General features: G+C 41.1%; 1 protein-coding gene across 1 annotated transcript in view; it reads right to left on the reverse strand.

Moving 5' to 3' along the window:
• Window positions 1-252: 252 nt before the first annotated feature.
• LOC115482115 (ATPase WRNIP1-like) overlaps window positions 253-16007 on the reverse strand; it is a 64508-nt gene continuing 48753 nt past the window's right edge. Inside the window, exons 3-5 of the mRNA XM_030221721.1 lie at window positions 3868-4023; window positions 1279-1358; window positions 253-529 (exon numbers count right to left, since the gene is read on the reverse strand). Of these exons, the coding sequence (XP_030077581.1) occupies window positions 269-529; window positions 1279-1358; window positions 3868-4023 (497 nt within the window). The 3' untranslated portion in view covers window positions 253-268. The remainder of the gene's footprint in view (window positions 530-1278; window positions 1359-3867; window positions 4024-16007) is intronic.

Genomic DNA, 16007 nt, shown 5'->3' on the forward strand with positions numbered 1-16007 from the left:
AGCATGGCTCAGTCAGAGCATTCCTAAAATTTGCGTACTGTGTTACAGAATACCAGGGATGTGCGACTAAATTGGGTGCCAAGAATTACATCTGGTTTCATCAGACATGAAGTCCTGGTGTCTAAATTTGGGTGCTGAAATTGGCACTCAATAGTATTCCATAATGGGTGCACAGTGTTGAGTGCTGATTTTGTTCACACTGATTTTTGAGCGTCAGTTACTGAATCTAGCCCATTATACTTAAAAAAAAAAAAAAAAGAACTTGGATTCAAAAAAACTTGATTCCTTTAAGCTCCCCAGGCAAATAGTTCTGCTCCACAGGCTCCTGGTACACGGGGTTGTACTTGTAGCCCTTCCCATAGCCTAGGCTCTTCATGAGCTTGGTGGGTGCGTTCCTCAGGTGTAGTGGCACTGATGGAAGAGGCCCTTTATGGTTCTTTAAGCACTCCTTCACCTTGCTGTATGCCTGGTACACTTCTATGGACTTGGGTGCTCTAGCCATGTAAGTAACACACTGGGCAAGAAGAACCTGCAGAACACAGGGCGAGAAAGCAGTGGAAGCTGACATGACAGCACCATGACATTTCACCTAGGAGACCAAATGCTAACAGATGATTTACAATGTGTTTTCTATTGGCCAGCCCACTCTGATCTAAAATAATACTGATATTCTGTAATTATAATATTAATAATACTGAATTCTTTCTAAAAATAGTTTCTATAATAGACCCTGTGACTTCAGTGTGCTTGTATACAATCTGTATAAGTCAATTAGAGTACAATGAAGAAAAATACATTTATCTAATGAAATGGAACACAGGATACTATCTATAAGTAACTGCATGATGATACAGCAAGCATACCTAGGTACAGAATTTTATTGCGTGTAAAGATGGTACAGAAGCGAACGGCTGAATATCAGTATTTTTAAGTTGAATGTGATGGCAAACCAATTTGTTGAATGTAATATATTGTTTAAAAATATGTCACCAATACATGCTAGTGAAGCACAGCCCACCAAAGTGAAATTCTCTGTCAAATGGCCTTTTGTGGCCAGACAGCCGACAGCCCTGTCCTAGACAGAAGACTCTTGCATCTTTGGACTTACTTTACCCACTCTTCATTTTAGTATCCAGTCTGTTGCCACTATACTTACTTGTTGGGACAGTAGCAGGTACCTAAATATCAATGGGCAACTTTCCAACAGTGAATATACTTGAGGTACACTTAAACAACAAAACAAAACAATGCAATCCAAACCACCCAAGAAAGACTCACCTCACATTCCGGCATTCCAATAAAATGGCAGCCTTGGTAAGCAGCTACAGCTTGATTTAGTGCCAAAGGATCTGCCAGTCCTATATCACAGAAGGAATGAGTTAGTTATTTACAGGTAAGAACCTCCCATTCTTATTGATATCAAATTCCCCTACCAATACCATCTGTTGATATTTTGCTTATATGTTGCACATGTATTTAGACTGTTTTTATTGTGTATGTTTTAATTCTGTAATCCACCTAGAAGTTTTAGATAAAGCAGACTAAATAAAAATGAAAAAAAAAAAAATCATTCAATCCTTGGACTACAATTTCTAATTGCCTGAGCCCTGGTGACAGACATAAGGTGTAGCATTACAACAGTATGTGCTAGCCTCTGAAAGGTGATAAACAAATTCTTCAGGAAGGTAACTGAATGCCAATAACAAGAGGCTGAAAGCTTTGGTGACCTGTACTGTTGCTTACATTTTTCAAATTTCTGCTAATTCCACCTTTTTCAATGCAGGTAAGACATTTAAAATCATACATTCTGAGACACAGGAGTGCCACATTGTGTGGAACCCCATCCACAATCAAAACCTGGCTTATGCAAAGCAACATTTAATTTTCCTGTTAAGTAGCTTACATAAGTACATAAGTAATGCCACACTGGGAAAAGACCAAGGGTCCATCGAGCCTAGCATCCTGTTCATGACAGCGGCCAATCCAGGCCAAGGGCACCTGGCAAGCTTCCCAAACGTACAAACATTCTATACATGTTATTCCCGGAATTGTGGATTTTTCCCAAGTCCATTTAGTAGTGGTTTATCGACTTGCCCTTTAGGAAACCATCTAACCCCTTGTTAAACTCTGCCAAGGTAACCGCCTTCACCACGTTCTCCGGCAACGAATTCCAGAGTTTAATTACGCGTTGAGTGAAGAAATATTTTCTCCGATTTGTTTTAAATTTACTACACCGTAGTTTCATCGCATGTCCCCTAGTCCTAGTATTTTTGGAAAGCTTCCAACAGGATAATACATAATCAGTAAATGTGTCTGTGTATATATACGCTGTTGCATATTCTTATATTATGTGCAAATGAGCAATTTTCCTTTTATCCTGATAATTTATGAAGAAAATGAAGAGGAGTGGCTTAGTACAGATTCCTGCAGCAACACTTAATTCAGCAGGTGCACTTTAATTTCTAATGTCAGCTCTCCTGCGCATGCTCAGCACACACAGATGTGGTTCCAATCAGTTTTAACAAGGACGACTTACAAGATGGTAAAGTTTAACAGCATTATTAAAAGTGATAAGAAGCCAATAGTCTGTGGGCAAAACTATAGATATACTATCAAATGTATGAAAAAATGTTCAAGATTTCTCCCTTACACACATATCAGAACACATCCATCATTTTTCTACTGCAGTAGAAGTTATACTACATATCCCTCCATATAATGCCTGCTGATTTTATGTTTAAACGGTTTTTATTAAAAAGTTTTTTAACATAGTATGCAAGTGCAACACAGTCTGGTTACTAACAGAACACCTTTCAGATTAACAACGCACAACTAGCCAATAGGCAAACTGTTATACATAATTAACTCCCCTCTTCCCCCCCCCCCCATTCCCATCCCCCCTGTACCTCCCCTTCCCCCCTCCGCTAGCAGCCCTCCCAATCTACCCTTACAGCAACAGTATTATTCCAAAAAATACTTTCCAAACTCTCAACAAAGGATTACCTATAGTTGCACAGCATACCACCATACATACTTCAATGGAGCTAACTGCCACCACTCTTTTTTACTCATTTTTTGCATTTGTATTTTGAGTAAAAAAGAGTGGTGGCAATTAGCTCCATTGAAGTATGTATGGTGGTATGCTTGGTGTTTAGTAAGTATGATGTTATAACATACATATGTAAGTTGATTTGTGTTTATACAGTAAAAACAGGAAATATTTCCACAAGAAAGTGTTTATTGCATAAAAATTTTCAGTAAAGAGGAAAATATTATAAAAGTTTAATGAAATTTGTGATTTTCTGACTGGCATTAGAAGTAAGATATAAATTGTATGCACAGTTTGGGTACGATAACTCATTTAGTATCATAACGAATATGCATGATAGATCTGCATACAGTGGAGGTAGTATCCATGCAGATCTCAAGCATATTCATTATCCTCCCTTCTTAATGAGTAACTCAATTTCACTCTAGTTATAAAATCAATGTCTCCCTTACAAGTAATTACAATCGTTATTTTCTCATTCAACTTTATTAAAAATTATGAAAACAATTTTCCAGATTTTAAATCTGTATCAGCTTCTCTATGTTGCTTACATCAATACACTCACACACATTCAACCACATTCACACTCCACTATTAAAACTAAAATACAATTACCTTCTGTCTTCTGAAGGAAGGATATACATACATATACTGGCTGCATTCCATTTTTCTAACAGAAACTTGTCTTACAGCTTCACTCTATCTCTCACATTTTTAATACACCATCATCATTAATAGCATGTGACATGGGATTTTGAAGAGACTTCCCCTATTTACCCCATCCTGATACAGAAGAGGTCTTCTGCTCTACAGCTTACCTATGTCCTCGCTTGCAAACCTCACAAGCCGTCTTGCCACATACAGCGGGTTCTCGCCTCCTTCAAGCATCCGACCAAGCCAGTAGAGGGATGCATTCTCATCCGACCCACGCATTGACTTATGCAGCGCAGAGATGCAGTTGTAATGTTCCTCGCCTGGATCAGAAATACAAAACAAGAGCACAAAACCATGAAAAAACCTTGAGAACTGGAAAAATAGAAAGAAAAAGCAGCTTCAACCATTTATTTTAAAAAAATACACAGAAAAACTTAACCTGAAAAGTCTTACCCCAGCTTGTATCATCTACTACTACTTGACATTTCTAAAGCGCTACTAGGGTTACGCAGCGCTGTACAATTTAACATAGAAGGACAGACCCTGCTCAAAGGAGCTTACAATCTAAAGGACAAATGTACAGTCAGTCAAATAGGGGCAGTCTAGATTTCCTGAAAGGTATAAAGGTTAGGTGCTGAAAGCAACATTGAAGAGGTGGGCTTTGAGCAAGGATTTGAAGATGGGTAGGGAGGGGGCTTGGCGTAAGGGCTCAAGAAGTTTATTCCAAGCATAGGGTGAGGCGAGGCAGAATGAGCGGAGCCTGGAGTTGGCGGTGGTGGAGAAGGGTACTGAGAGGAGGGATTTGTCCTGTGAGCGGAGGTTACGGGCGGGAACGTAATTGGAAATGAGGGTAGAGAGGTAATGAGGGGCTGCAGACTGAGTGCATTTGTAGGTAAGAAGGAGAAGCTTGAACTGTATGCGGTATCTGATTGGAAGCCAGTGAAGTGACCTGAGAAGAGGGGTGATATGAGTATATCGGTTCAGGCGGAATATAAGACGTGCAGCAGAGTTCTGAACAGATTGAAGGGGGGATAGATGGCTAAGTGGGAGGCCAGTAAGGAGTAGGTTGCAGTAGTCAAGGCGAAAGGTAATGAGAGCGTGTACGAGAGTACGGGTGGTGTGCTCAGAGAGGAAAGGGCGAATTTTGCTGATGTTAAAGAGAAAGAAGCGACAGGTCTTGGCTATCTGCTGGATATGCGCAGAGAAGGTATCTGTGGGTATCCTGAAAACCTGACTGACTAGGTGTGTCCTGAGCCCCTGTCTTAAATTTCCAAGTTTATCATCATTTACCATCCCGCCATACGGATAAGCCATCTAGGCAGCTCACAATGTTAAATCTAAAAATAGAATATGATGAATATTACTACTACTACAAATCATTTCTACAGCGCTACCAGTCGTACGCAGCGCTTCACAATTGAACATCAAGAAAAGACAGTCCCTGCTCAAATGAGCTTACAAACTAAATCAGGACAGACAGATAGGACAAATAAGGGTAGGACAGACAGATAGGACACATAAGGAAAGGGGACTATTGAAGAGAGGAAGATAAAGGTTACGAGCAGGTGACAAGTTAGGAATTAAAAGCAGCGTCAAACAGGTAGGCCTTTAGTCCGGATTTGAAAGCGGCCAGGGATGGAGCTTGACGTAATGGCTCAGGAAGTCTATCCAAGGCATAAGGTGCGGCGAGATAAAAGGAACGGAGTCTGGAGTTAGCGATGGAGGAGAAGGGTGCAATTAGGAGAGATTTACCTAGTGAACGGAGTTTCTGGGAAGGAGTGTAGGGAGAGATGAGGGTGGAGAGGTAGTGAGGGGCAGCAGAGTGAATGCACTTGGGCTCAGATCAGAGCACCAAGGGAGTAAGTATACTCTGTCTAATATTATATATTTGATACATCTCTAAAAAAAACATGCATCTTTTTATGTGCTCTAATCTCATCCCACAGTTTTCAATATCACCTTTACGCTGATGACTCCCAGATCTACCTCTCCACACCTGAAATCTCGGCAGAAATCCAGGTCTAACATTGCTGCCTGGATGTCTCACTGCCACCTGAAGCTCAGTATGTCCAAAACTGAGCTCCTTATCTTCCCACCTAAACCAACCTCTCCCCTTCCCCCACTCTCTATTTCTGTTGACAACACGCTCATTCTTCCTGTCTCTTCTGCTTGTAACCTTGGGGTCATCTTCGACTCCTCCCTCTCCTTGGCACATTGCTAAAACCTGTTGTTTCTTCCTCTATAATATCGCCAAAATTCGCCCTCTCCTTTCTGAACACGCTACCAGAACCCTCATCCACACTCTCATCACCTCTCGCTTGGACTACTGCAACTTGCTTCTCACAGGTCTTCCACTCAGCCATCTCTCTCCTCTTCAATCTGTTCAAAATTCTGCTGCAGGATTAATATTTCGCCAAAGTCGCTATGCCCAAATCAGCCCTCTTCTGAAGTCACTTCACTGTCTCCCTATCCGTTTCCGTATACAGTTGAAGCTCCTCTTATTGACCTATAAGTGCATTCACTCTGCTGCCCCTCACTACCTCTTCACCCTCATCTCTCCCTACACTCCTTCCCAGGAACTGCCTGGATGTCTGACCGTCACCTGAAGCTCAATATGTCCAAAACTGAACTCCTTATCTTCCCACCTAAACCAACCTCTCACCTTCCCCCACTCTCTATTTCTGTCGACAACATGCTCATTCTTCCTGTCTCATCTGCTCGCAACCTTGGGGTCATCTTCTACTCCTCCCTCTCCTTCTCTGCACATATTCAACAGATTGCTAAAACCTGTTGTTTCTTCCTCTATAATATCGCCAAAATTCGCCCTTTCCTTTCTGAGCACGCTATCAGAACCCTCATCCACACTCTCATCACCTCTGACTACTGCAACTTGCTTCTCACAGGTCTTCCACTCAGCCATCTCTCTCCTCTTCAATCTGTTCAAAATTCTGCTGCACGAATAATATTTCGCCAAAGTCGCTATGCCCATATCAGCCCTCTTCTGAAATCACTTCACTGACTCCCTATCCGTTTCCGTATACAATTCAAGCTCCTTTTATTGACCTATAAGTGCATTCACTCTGCAGCCCCTCACTTATCAAGTAGAGCACCTGTGATCGTATGCCATGGAATTTTATTATATTCGTTTTTTTGGGTTTTTTTGGCATACACAATTTTACTCATGTAAATATTGTTAATTTACTAATTTATACTAGTTTAAAAAAATCTTCTTCATTTATATGGACAGACAACCATAAAGAACTATTAGAAAGCATAAAAATCTTTACAAATATTTCATAAAATATTTTTTGTTTTTGTTCTGGCTCCCAAGCATAATTTAACAAAACTCATAAGATACATATTAAAACAAAATAACAAGGTGATCGAAAAGTCCCTGTGGATTTACAGTACACTTGCCTTTAAATGAGCACTGATGTGAAACAGCTTGAGAGAGCAAGAAGGAAGGTAAGCTGAGGTCACTGAATGGGTAAAAAAATCATGAAACCTCAAGTGACTCCTACTCTAGGCCATTCTCACTCTAACTTCTGAGAATGTTGGTAATGTCAGAATAATATGCCAGTGTTTTGTAATCGCAGCAGACACTTGTGAGGCAGTGGTCGAGATCAAATGATCTCAAGAAGAGATTAAGCAATAGAGGGTACCCTAAATCAACAGTCCATAAAGCATATATAAAAGGGCTAAATTTAACAAATCGGGACTACCTACTATTACAGAGGAAGAGAGAAGATATAGGGGACGAGAGAATAATAACTTGCATTTTGAGATACTCGACCACTGCCTCGCAAGTGTCTGCTGCGATTAGAAAACGCTAGCAAATTACCACAACATCACCAACATTCTCAGATGTTACAGCGAGAATGGCCTATAGTAGAGGAAGGAATCTTAAGGAAATTTTGTCTCCTGCGGCTTTAAGACCATTGACCTACAAGAGTGACTCTGAAGTTGGACACACCAGATGTGGATCATGTGGGATGTGTGACGTTATGCTTGTCACACGAGATTTTTTAGATCCGCAATTAGGCAGGAGTTTTACTCTGCAATCTAAGACATCTTGCACATCGGAATTTGTTGTTTACTGTATTATATGTCCATGCAACAAGTTATATGTTGGACAAACTTCGAGAAAGCTAGCCACACAGCTGACGGAACATAAAAGTAATATACACATTAAAAAGATCTCAGCACTGTTGGCAGCACACTGCGTTAAAAGAAAACCATCCATTTGAATCTTTGAGATGAGTTGTCCTACAGCAAGTTAATTTCAACATTAGAGGGGGTGACAAAAAAACTTGTGCTCCTATAACAAGAACAAAAATGGATACACCGTCTGCAAACACTACACCCAGGCAGGCTCAACTCCAGGATTGCGTGCAGCCATTTTTTTTTTTTTTTGAAGAGTGGGACTTCAATTTTTTCAAGGTAATTCATTGGTTGATTTTTTTCAAGGCCATTCATTGGTCAGTTTAGGCCAGTGGCGTCTGATGTCACCTGATATTTTAGAGCGCCATGTTGGTGAACAGCACCGGACAGATGAGCAGATTGCAGGAGTGAAGTGAGGCGTTGATAGTAGTTCTTTAGTAAGTATGAGTTGCTGCACGGATATTCTTATTCAGAAACATTTCTGTTACTCTTTACAGACAGTGACACGGACCACAGACCCTGAAGCAGGACCCGAAACCTTGGCCATTGTTGGCTGTGGAAAGAAAAAGAGACTATACCACTGCAAAGGTAAGCTTCTGTTTATTAAAAATTAAAATCAAAAAGGACTCTACCACTCAAATCAAAATAACAACGTTCAATGTCTAGATAGTGGATATTACACCGTGAAACTAATTCATTCATATGGTGGAGGAAAGCCTCTGTTTATCCCAGGTCACCATCTGAAATATCATGTGACACACATGGACTGGACTCATCATTGGCTCAAAACCTCCGTTGTTTAAATTAGCATTATGATTCCTTAATTAGTTTTTTATAGTGTTTTCAAAACCGTACAGCATAAAGCACTTATCTTTTGTTTTCCAACAGGGTCCCTTGTCGCTGTTTCAGCTTTATCAAGGCGAACCTTGATTTTATTTATTTATAGCATTTATACCCCACTCTTTCCCACTCGATAGCAGGTTCAGTGCGGCTTACAATGTATGGGTACAAGTATCACAGAGATAACATAATGTATGTGTACAAAGTATCATAGAGGTAATACAATATATGGGTAAAAAGTTATCACAAAGATAATACAATTGTATAGAGAAGGACAAGATGATAAGAAGTGGGGGAGGGTTGAGGCATGTTTAATGTTAGTGGTGTGGATTTTGATCGTAAATTAAGTTGGGTCGTTTGTTTGAAGAGGTATGTTTTCAGCAGCTTTCGGAAACTGTTCATTTGTTGTTCGGATGAATCTTGGTATGGCGTTCCAAGGTTGGCTGCCTATAAACGGAGAAGTTGGATGCATAGTAGGTTTTGTATTTGAGACCTTTGCAATTAGGCAGGTGAAGATTGAGATATGTTCGAGAAGATTTGGACCCGTTCCTGGCTGGTAGGTCGATTAGATTGGTCATGTAGCTTGGGGCCGATTCTGTTCAATATATTTGTGAGTGACATTGCCGAAGGGTTAGAAGGTAAAGTTTGCCTATTTGCGGATGATACTAAGATTTGCAACAGAGTGGACACCCGGGAGGGAGTGGAAAGCATGAAAAGGGATCTGAGGAAGCTAGAAGAATCGTCTAAGGTTTGGCAATTAAAATTCAATGCGAAGAAATGCAAAGTGATGCATTTAGGGAGTAGAAACCCACGAGAGACTTATGTGTTAGGCGGGGAGAGTCTGATAGGTACTGAGGGGGAGAGGGATCTTGGGGTGATAGTATCCGAGGATCTGAAGGCGACGAAACAGTGTGACAAGGCGGTGGCCGTAGCGAGAAGGTTGCTAGGCTGTATAGAGAGAGGTGTGATCAGCAGAAGAAAGGAAGTGTTGATGCCCCTGTACAAGTTGTTGGTGAGGCCCCACCTGGAGTATTGTGTTCAGTTTTGGAGGCCGTACCTTGCGAAGGATGTTAAAAAAATGGAAGCGGTGCAAAAAAAAGCTACGAGAATGGTATGGGATTTGCATTCCAAGACATATGAGCAAAGACTTGCTGACCTGAACATGTATACCCTGGAGGAAAGGAGGAACAGGGGTGATATGATACAGACGTTCAAATACTTGAAAGGTATTAATCCGCAAAAAAATCTTTTCCGGAGATGGGAAGGCGGTAGAACGAGAGGACATGAAATGAGATTGAAGGGGGGCAGACTCAAAAAAGATGTCACGAAGTATTTTTTCACGGAGAGGGTGGTGGATGCTTGGAATGCCCTCCCGCGGGAGGTGGTGGAGATGAAAACGGTAACGGAATTCAAACATGCGTGGGATATGCATAAAGGAATCCTGTGCAGTAGGAATGGATCCTCAGAAGCTTAGCCAAAATTGGGTGGCGGAGCAGGTGGGGGAAGAGAGGTTGGTGGTTGGGAGGCGAGGATAGTGGAGGGCAGACTTATACGGTCTGTGCCAGAGCCGGTGATGGGAGGCGGGACTGGTGGTTGGGAGGCGGGAAATACTGCTGGGCAGACTTGTACAGTCTGTGCCCTGAAAAAGGCAGGTACAAATCAAGGTAAGGTATACACATATGAGTTTATCTTGTTGGGCAGACTGGATGGACCATGCAGGTCTTTTTCTGCCGTCATCTACTATGTTACTATGTTATATGTTACTATGGAGATTCTCCATGGAGGATCTTGTGGATCAGTGTGCGGGCTTTGAAGTTTATTCGTTCCTTGATAGGGAGCCAGTGGAGTTTTTCACGAAGAGGTGTTGTACTTTCGAACCTTGATTTACCAAAAATAAGTCTGGCTGCCGTGTTTTGGACGGTTTGGAGTTTTTTTAGGATTTGGGCTTTGCAGCCAATGAAGATACTGTTGCAGTAGTCAGCGTGGGTGAGTACTGTGGATTGTACCAGAATGCGGTGTCTCCATAAGAATTTATGGAAGTTTTTATGCCAATGATGAGTGAGTGCTCCGAAATGTTGAAGGCCGTTGAGCTGTGAATAACTGAGTCACTTGAGGCTTTCCCCCCATTTTTATAAGATAGTAATTTAGCAACATCACGCTAATAGGAAATAAAAGGATTTTTGTAATTGATAGGTTTTGGAAGTACATATATCCTTTTTTTGGCTCTATTATTGGATTATAGTAAAAAATCATGTAAATCATTACTACTAAGAAACTGCTTTCTACATTAATCTTGGGATTTGAAGAGATGCATAGGAACATTTTTTATTACCCTATATATGCATTAAAATGTATGTGTACACATAAAAATGGAATGCTGTAAAATAGGTTTTTTTTAATCTTTTGTTGGCTTTCAAATAAACATTCAGTAAGATACACAGTCCATGAGGTTTAATAAAAGCACACACACATTATATATTTATGTTTAAATCTGTTTATTAAGATTTCAAGATATAAACAGGAACCAACAACAGAACGAATAAAATCATCATATTACATGAGGCAAAGTACAAATCAACATAGTATACCACAAACGGTCTTAATCCTTACAGCCCTTCACTAAGACTCCACGCCTCAGCCATGGGCAAATTTAATGATGATTACAAATTACTAATAATATATCATCAATTGCGTTTTTGAATTGTAGTACTGTTGGTTGTATGTTTAATCATTTTAATTAACCTTGCACAAAACGTGACAAAACACTTGACAGAACATATTCCAGACTAGGCAGCAAGAATTTCAACCAAGTACTTGAAAAACAAACATCTCCCCCCCCCCCCCTCCACCCCACCCCCCCCCCATCCCACTCTATTCCTACCCAGAAATTCCTTCCCTTCCATCCCCCCTCCCCCCGTGATTTGCTCAAATATTTAAAATATAGCTCCTCCCTCTAGCGGGCAGTTTTAACCACAGGGGCTCCCCATTGTGCACGAAAATGAGCTCCCATTACAGTATCCAAATCTCTAATGCCACATCTCTCCAATCTCTTTTGCTGAATCAGCTGAGTTCTCCATATGACCCGGTAAGGACTCTGGTCCGACAGCCAGCCATGCAAAATAGTCAAAACTCCAAATAAGATGGCCAACTGCACAAAGCATTTAAACCCTTTTGGTGGGGTCCCTGTATAGGTATGTTTGAAAAAGAGGAGTAGTGGGTCTAGTACCAGAGTGCACCCCCAGATTTTATCTATGTACTTGAGAACCGCATCCCAAAACTGCAAGACTAAAGGACACTGCCAAAACATGTGACCCAGGGATGCTGTTCCCTCCCCACATTTAGGGCATGTGCCATCACATGACTCAATAAATCTAGCTGCTCTCCTTGGTGGCAAATGAGTTCGTAAGAGGAAACGATAAAGTTTATCAGCCTGCGAAGCTGACAATCCATCTTATATAGTGTACCTATAGAGAGGCCTGATATATGTCTGCGGTTATCTGACAACCTAAATCTTTTGACCAGGCTTGGGCCAAGCGCGCATTATTCAACTCCATGGTGGTATCTTTTAATTGTTGGTGGTGAAACTTCAAAGGGACCTTTTGCTGAGCTCCCAAAGTATACATTTCGGTGAGCACGTCGGTCACGTCCTCCGTCAGATCAGTCCACTTCAATGTTGACACATAGTATTGTAATTGAATATAGGCAAACTGATGTGACCCCTGGAGTCCAAACTCCTCACAAAAACTTTGAAAGGGCCGCATCATCCCTTCCTCATTAATCACCTGTGCTAAGTATTTGATCCCTTTTCTTGCCCATTGGCTAAATACACTAAATCCCTGTCCCGGGGGAAAATCTGGATTATTACTAATTGATAGCAGAGTTGTTGTTTTAGATGAGAAGTGGTGACGCTTACACACCCATCTCCAAGTGGCCCTGAGTGAATACAAAAGCGGGTTCTTCTCAAATGCTTGGGCTGGCAATCTATTACCAGCGTGTAGGAGGTAACTGAAATGCGTCTCCTGAAATCTTGAGACCTCTACTGGAGTAATGGAAAAATCCGATGTTCCCCGATACCAATCATTGATATGCCTCACGGCACAGGCAATGGACAGATATCGGAGATTCATGAGCCCCATCCCACCATACTCCTTCGGAGTCATTATCGTCTCCAGTGGCAGCCTGGGCCTTTTACCTTGCCATAAATAAGACTGAATCAGCTTATTTAGACTTTGTTCCTCCCTTCCTTTTAGAAACAGGGGAAGCTGCTGAAACACATATAGCCACCTAGGGGCAATCAACATATTAAAAAGGGCAATGCGACCCCATATCGTAAATGGTAGTGTCCGCCACAGAGTCAGCTTTTGTTTCAACATGGCTAGTTGCGGCTTAACATTAATGCTATATAAGTCAGCTAAATCCTGTGGAATCAATACCCCTAAGTATTTCATGTCCTTGTCAGCCCATCGTACCTTAAATTCTCCCCGCCATGTTTGTTTAATGGATTCATCGAGTGGCAACGCACAGGACTTCTGTAAATTCAATGTGAATCCCGACAAATCACCATAGAGTTCCACCACTTCAAGCGCGCACCGCAACGATGCCTGTGGCTGCGTTAAAACTAACATTATGTCGTCAGCATATGCTAAGGAATCACCATAGAGTTCCACCACTTCAAGCGCGCACCGCAACGATGCCTGTGGCTGCGTTAAAACTAACATTATGTCGTCAGCATATGCTAAGGCTTTCTCCTCATCCTTGCCCAAGTGGACTCCCGTGATCCCCTCTAACCTACTCAACGTCCTGAGCAGCGGCTCTAATGAAATGTCAAACAATAGTGGAGACAGCGGACATCCTTGGCGTGTGCCTCTCTGGATGGGGAACCAGTCTGACCTTCCACCATTCACCAGTACCTGCGCCCCAAGTCCCGAGTATAACACCTGAATGATCCTCCGAAAACCTCTAGGAAACTCTAGCCATTCTAGCACTCGAAACAGATAACGCCAATCCACCTGATCAAACGCCTTAGCGGCATCTAGGCTGACTAACATAAGAGGCTCCTGTATGCTTTTACAATATGCCATGGCTAAGAGGATTTTGCGTACATGAGATACAGAATGCCTGTTTGGAATAAAACCCACTTTCGCCCCGCTAAGCAGGCTGGGAATGTGCTCTCATTATATATTTATAGATGTATATTTATGTATGTGTACAAAATATATACATATATATACACACACAAAACCTTTGTATATACTGTAATCTGCATATCTAGATAGAATATTAGTGTACTATACTGCAAAGAAAGAAAACAAATAAAGAACAAGTTGACTCCTATTGTTGGACTAGATACATTTTTGGACTAGATTTCAAGAATTAAAACCCTAGCGCAGACCTGCAAATCTATTCTTCATACTGACAGCTATTTATATAATCCTCTTCACTGACTTTGCTGACATGTTCTCATTATGCCAAGCTAAATTAATGTGTCTGTGCAGTGTGCACTGTTAATAATAAAACATGCTGCATAAATATAATGAGAACCAGTTGAACAGTATAAAGTTCCTATGGTCAGTGAAGTGCAGGTATTAAGGCAAAAGAACTATGAGTCACAAACCTGTGAAAACAATAAGGGAGTCATAGAATCAGCCTTGAGCTGGGTAGCCTTGTGTGAAACAGAGACAGAAAGTCTGTGCAGGGGTAGAAAAAATGCTGCTGACATTTGCAGATAAGAAAGAACAGGCTTCAAAGAAAAGGGTTGCTGACGTGCAGGCATTGGGTGCAGTACGAATGTAAGTGTATATAAACAGAGCAACATATATGTAACTTAAGCAAACTAACTTCTGTGTATTATTGCTGATTGTGTATTGTGAGTATATTTTGCTTCCTGTATGATGTTCTCATACTGCCTCTGTCCAAGGGAGGACAGTTGAAAAAATAAAAATTGTTGATTATTCTTCTTTATACTAGGTGTCAGTTTCTTTGTTTACACACATATAAGGTGTAAATAAACAGCACTTGGTACTTATCTTTCAGCTGGAGCTGGCAACAACACACTAAAGCAGCTGAACCCACGTCATATGGCTGGTAAAGGTCGTCATCTGGTCTCAGCAAAGAGAAGACAAGCCTTCCCATTAGATAACAGCCACTTTCTGGCACAAAGCAGACAGGAGAGCAGCCCTATGTCTCTCCTGCAGTCTGAGACAAGGATGCGTCAGTAGACATGCGGCTAATGCTGTCTCCCAAAATGGCTGGGATCTACAGGCATTGTGGAAAGGCTATATGCCATGAGCAGGGAACAGTATCACAATCACATCTCTAAATCTGTTCGGCCCCGCCAGTTAAAATATGCTGAAAACAAAAAGCAAATCTCAAAAAGTGTTGTGTTCACATGTCATCAGAAGTCTGACTGCTGACAACACAAAAAGGAGTGGCTTCAGAATACTGCAGATTGTACTGTCTTTTTACACACTCTGCACAAGCTTTCAACTACTTGGAATGGCATATTTAAAAGCAAGTAAATACATACAGAATTTACCTGGTGTGTTTCCGCTTATTATAACTTGCATTGTTAACTGGTTCACGATTGCTGCGCTATTTTACAGCCCCTTTCTTTTTGTGTCTTGTGATGTTTTAGTTTTAGTTCACATTATACAGCTGGACTGCATTTTCAGCAAAGTTAGGACTACTATTTTTATGTTCAGATTTGTATACAGGTGAGAATTCAGTTTAAAATTCTGTGCCCTATTTTTAAGATTATTCACCTGGTAGAAGGGACTCAGTATCATAAATATCTGCTGGGTATCTTAGACATGAGGTAGAGTGTTACGTTCATCACATCATTTCTTATTTCACATTGCAGAAGGGGTAAGGATTTGGTGTACTAGAGATCATGCATTTGCTTTCAGGGGCTCTAGGCTGTGGAACTCTCTACTAAGTAGGCAGCTATCTGGCTTTAAGAGTTCAGGAACTTGGTTTGTTTGGGAAGTCTTTTAAAGATGAGAAGTTCTGATTGTGAAAATGTAAGTATTTTAATATATGTTGGTGGAATACTGAAGCTTTGATAATTAGGAATGAGTAACTGGATGTTTTATGAGAATGAGGTCCTTGATGAGGGAGAGGTATAGATCTTTAGGAATTTGGGTTTCAACAAACCAAGGTGGATGGGGTTGAGGGGATTTTTATTAGCATTTTTATTTATATATAACTATTTTTAGACTTTTTTAAATGAGATGTTAACTCATTTTGAACTGCCTGCTTGAAGAAGGTGTGTAGTATTTAACCAAATACATAGATACAAATAAAT

Source organism: Microcaecilia unicolor, chromosome 1 (genome assembly GCF_901765095.1).
Source record: "Microcaecilia unicolor chromosome 1, aMicUni1.1, whole genome shotgun sequence".
In the NCBI taxonomy this organism is placed as follows: domain Eukaryota; kingdom Metazoa; phylum Chordata; class Amphibia; order Gymnophiona; family Siphonopidae; genus Microcaecilia; species Microcaecilia unicolor.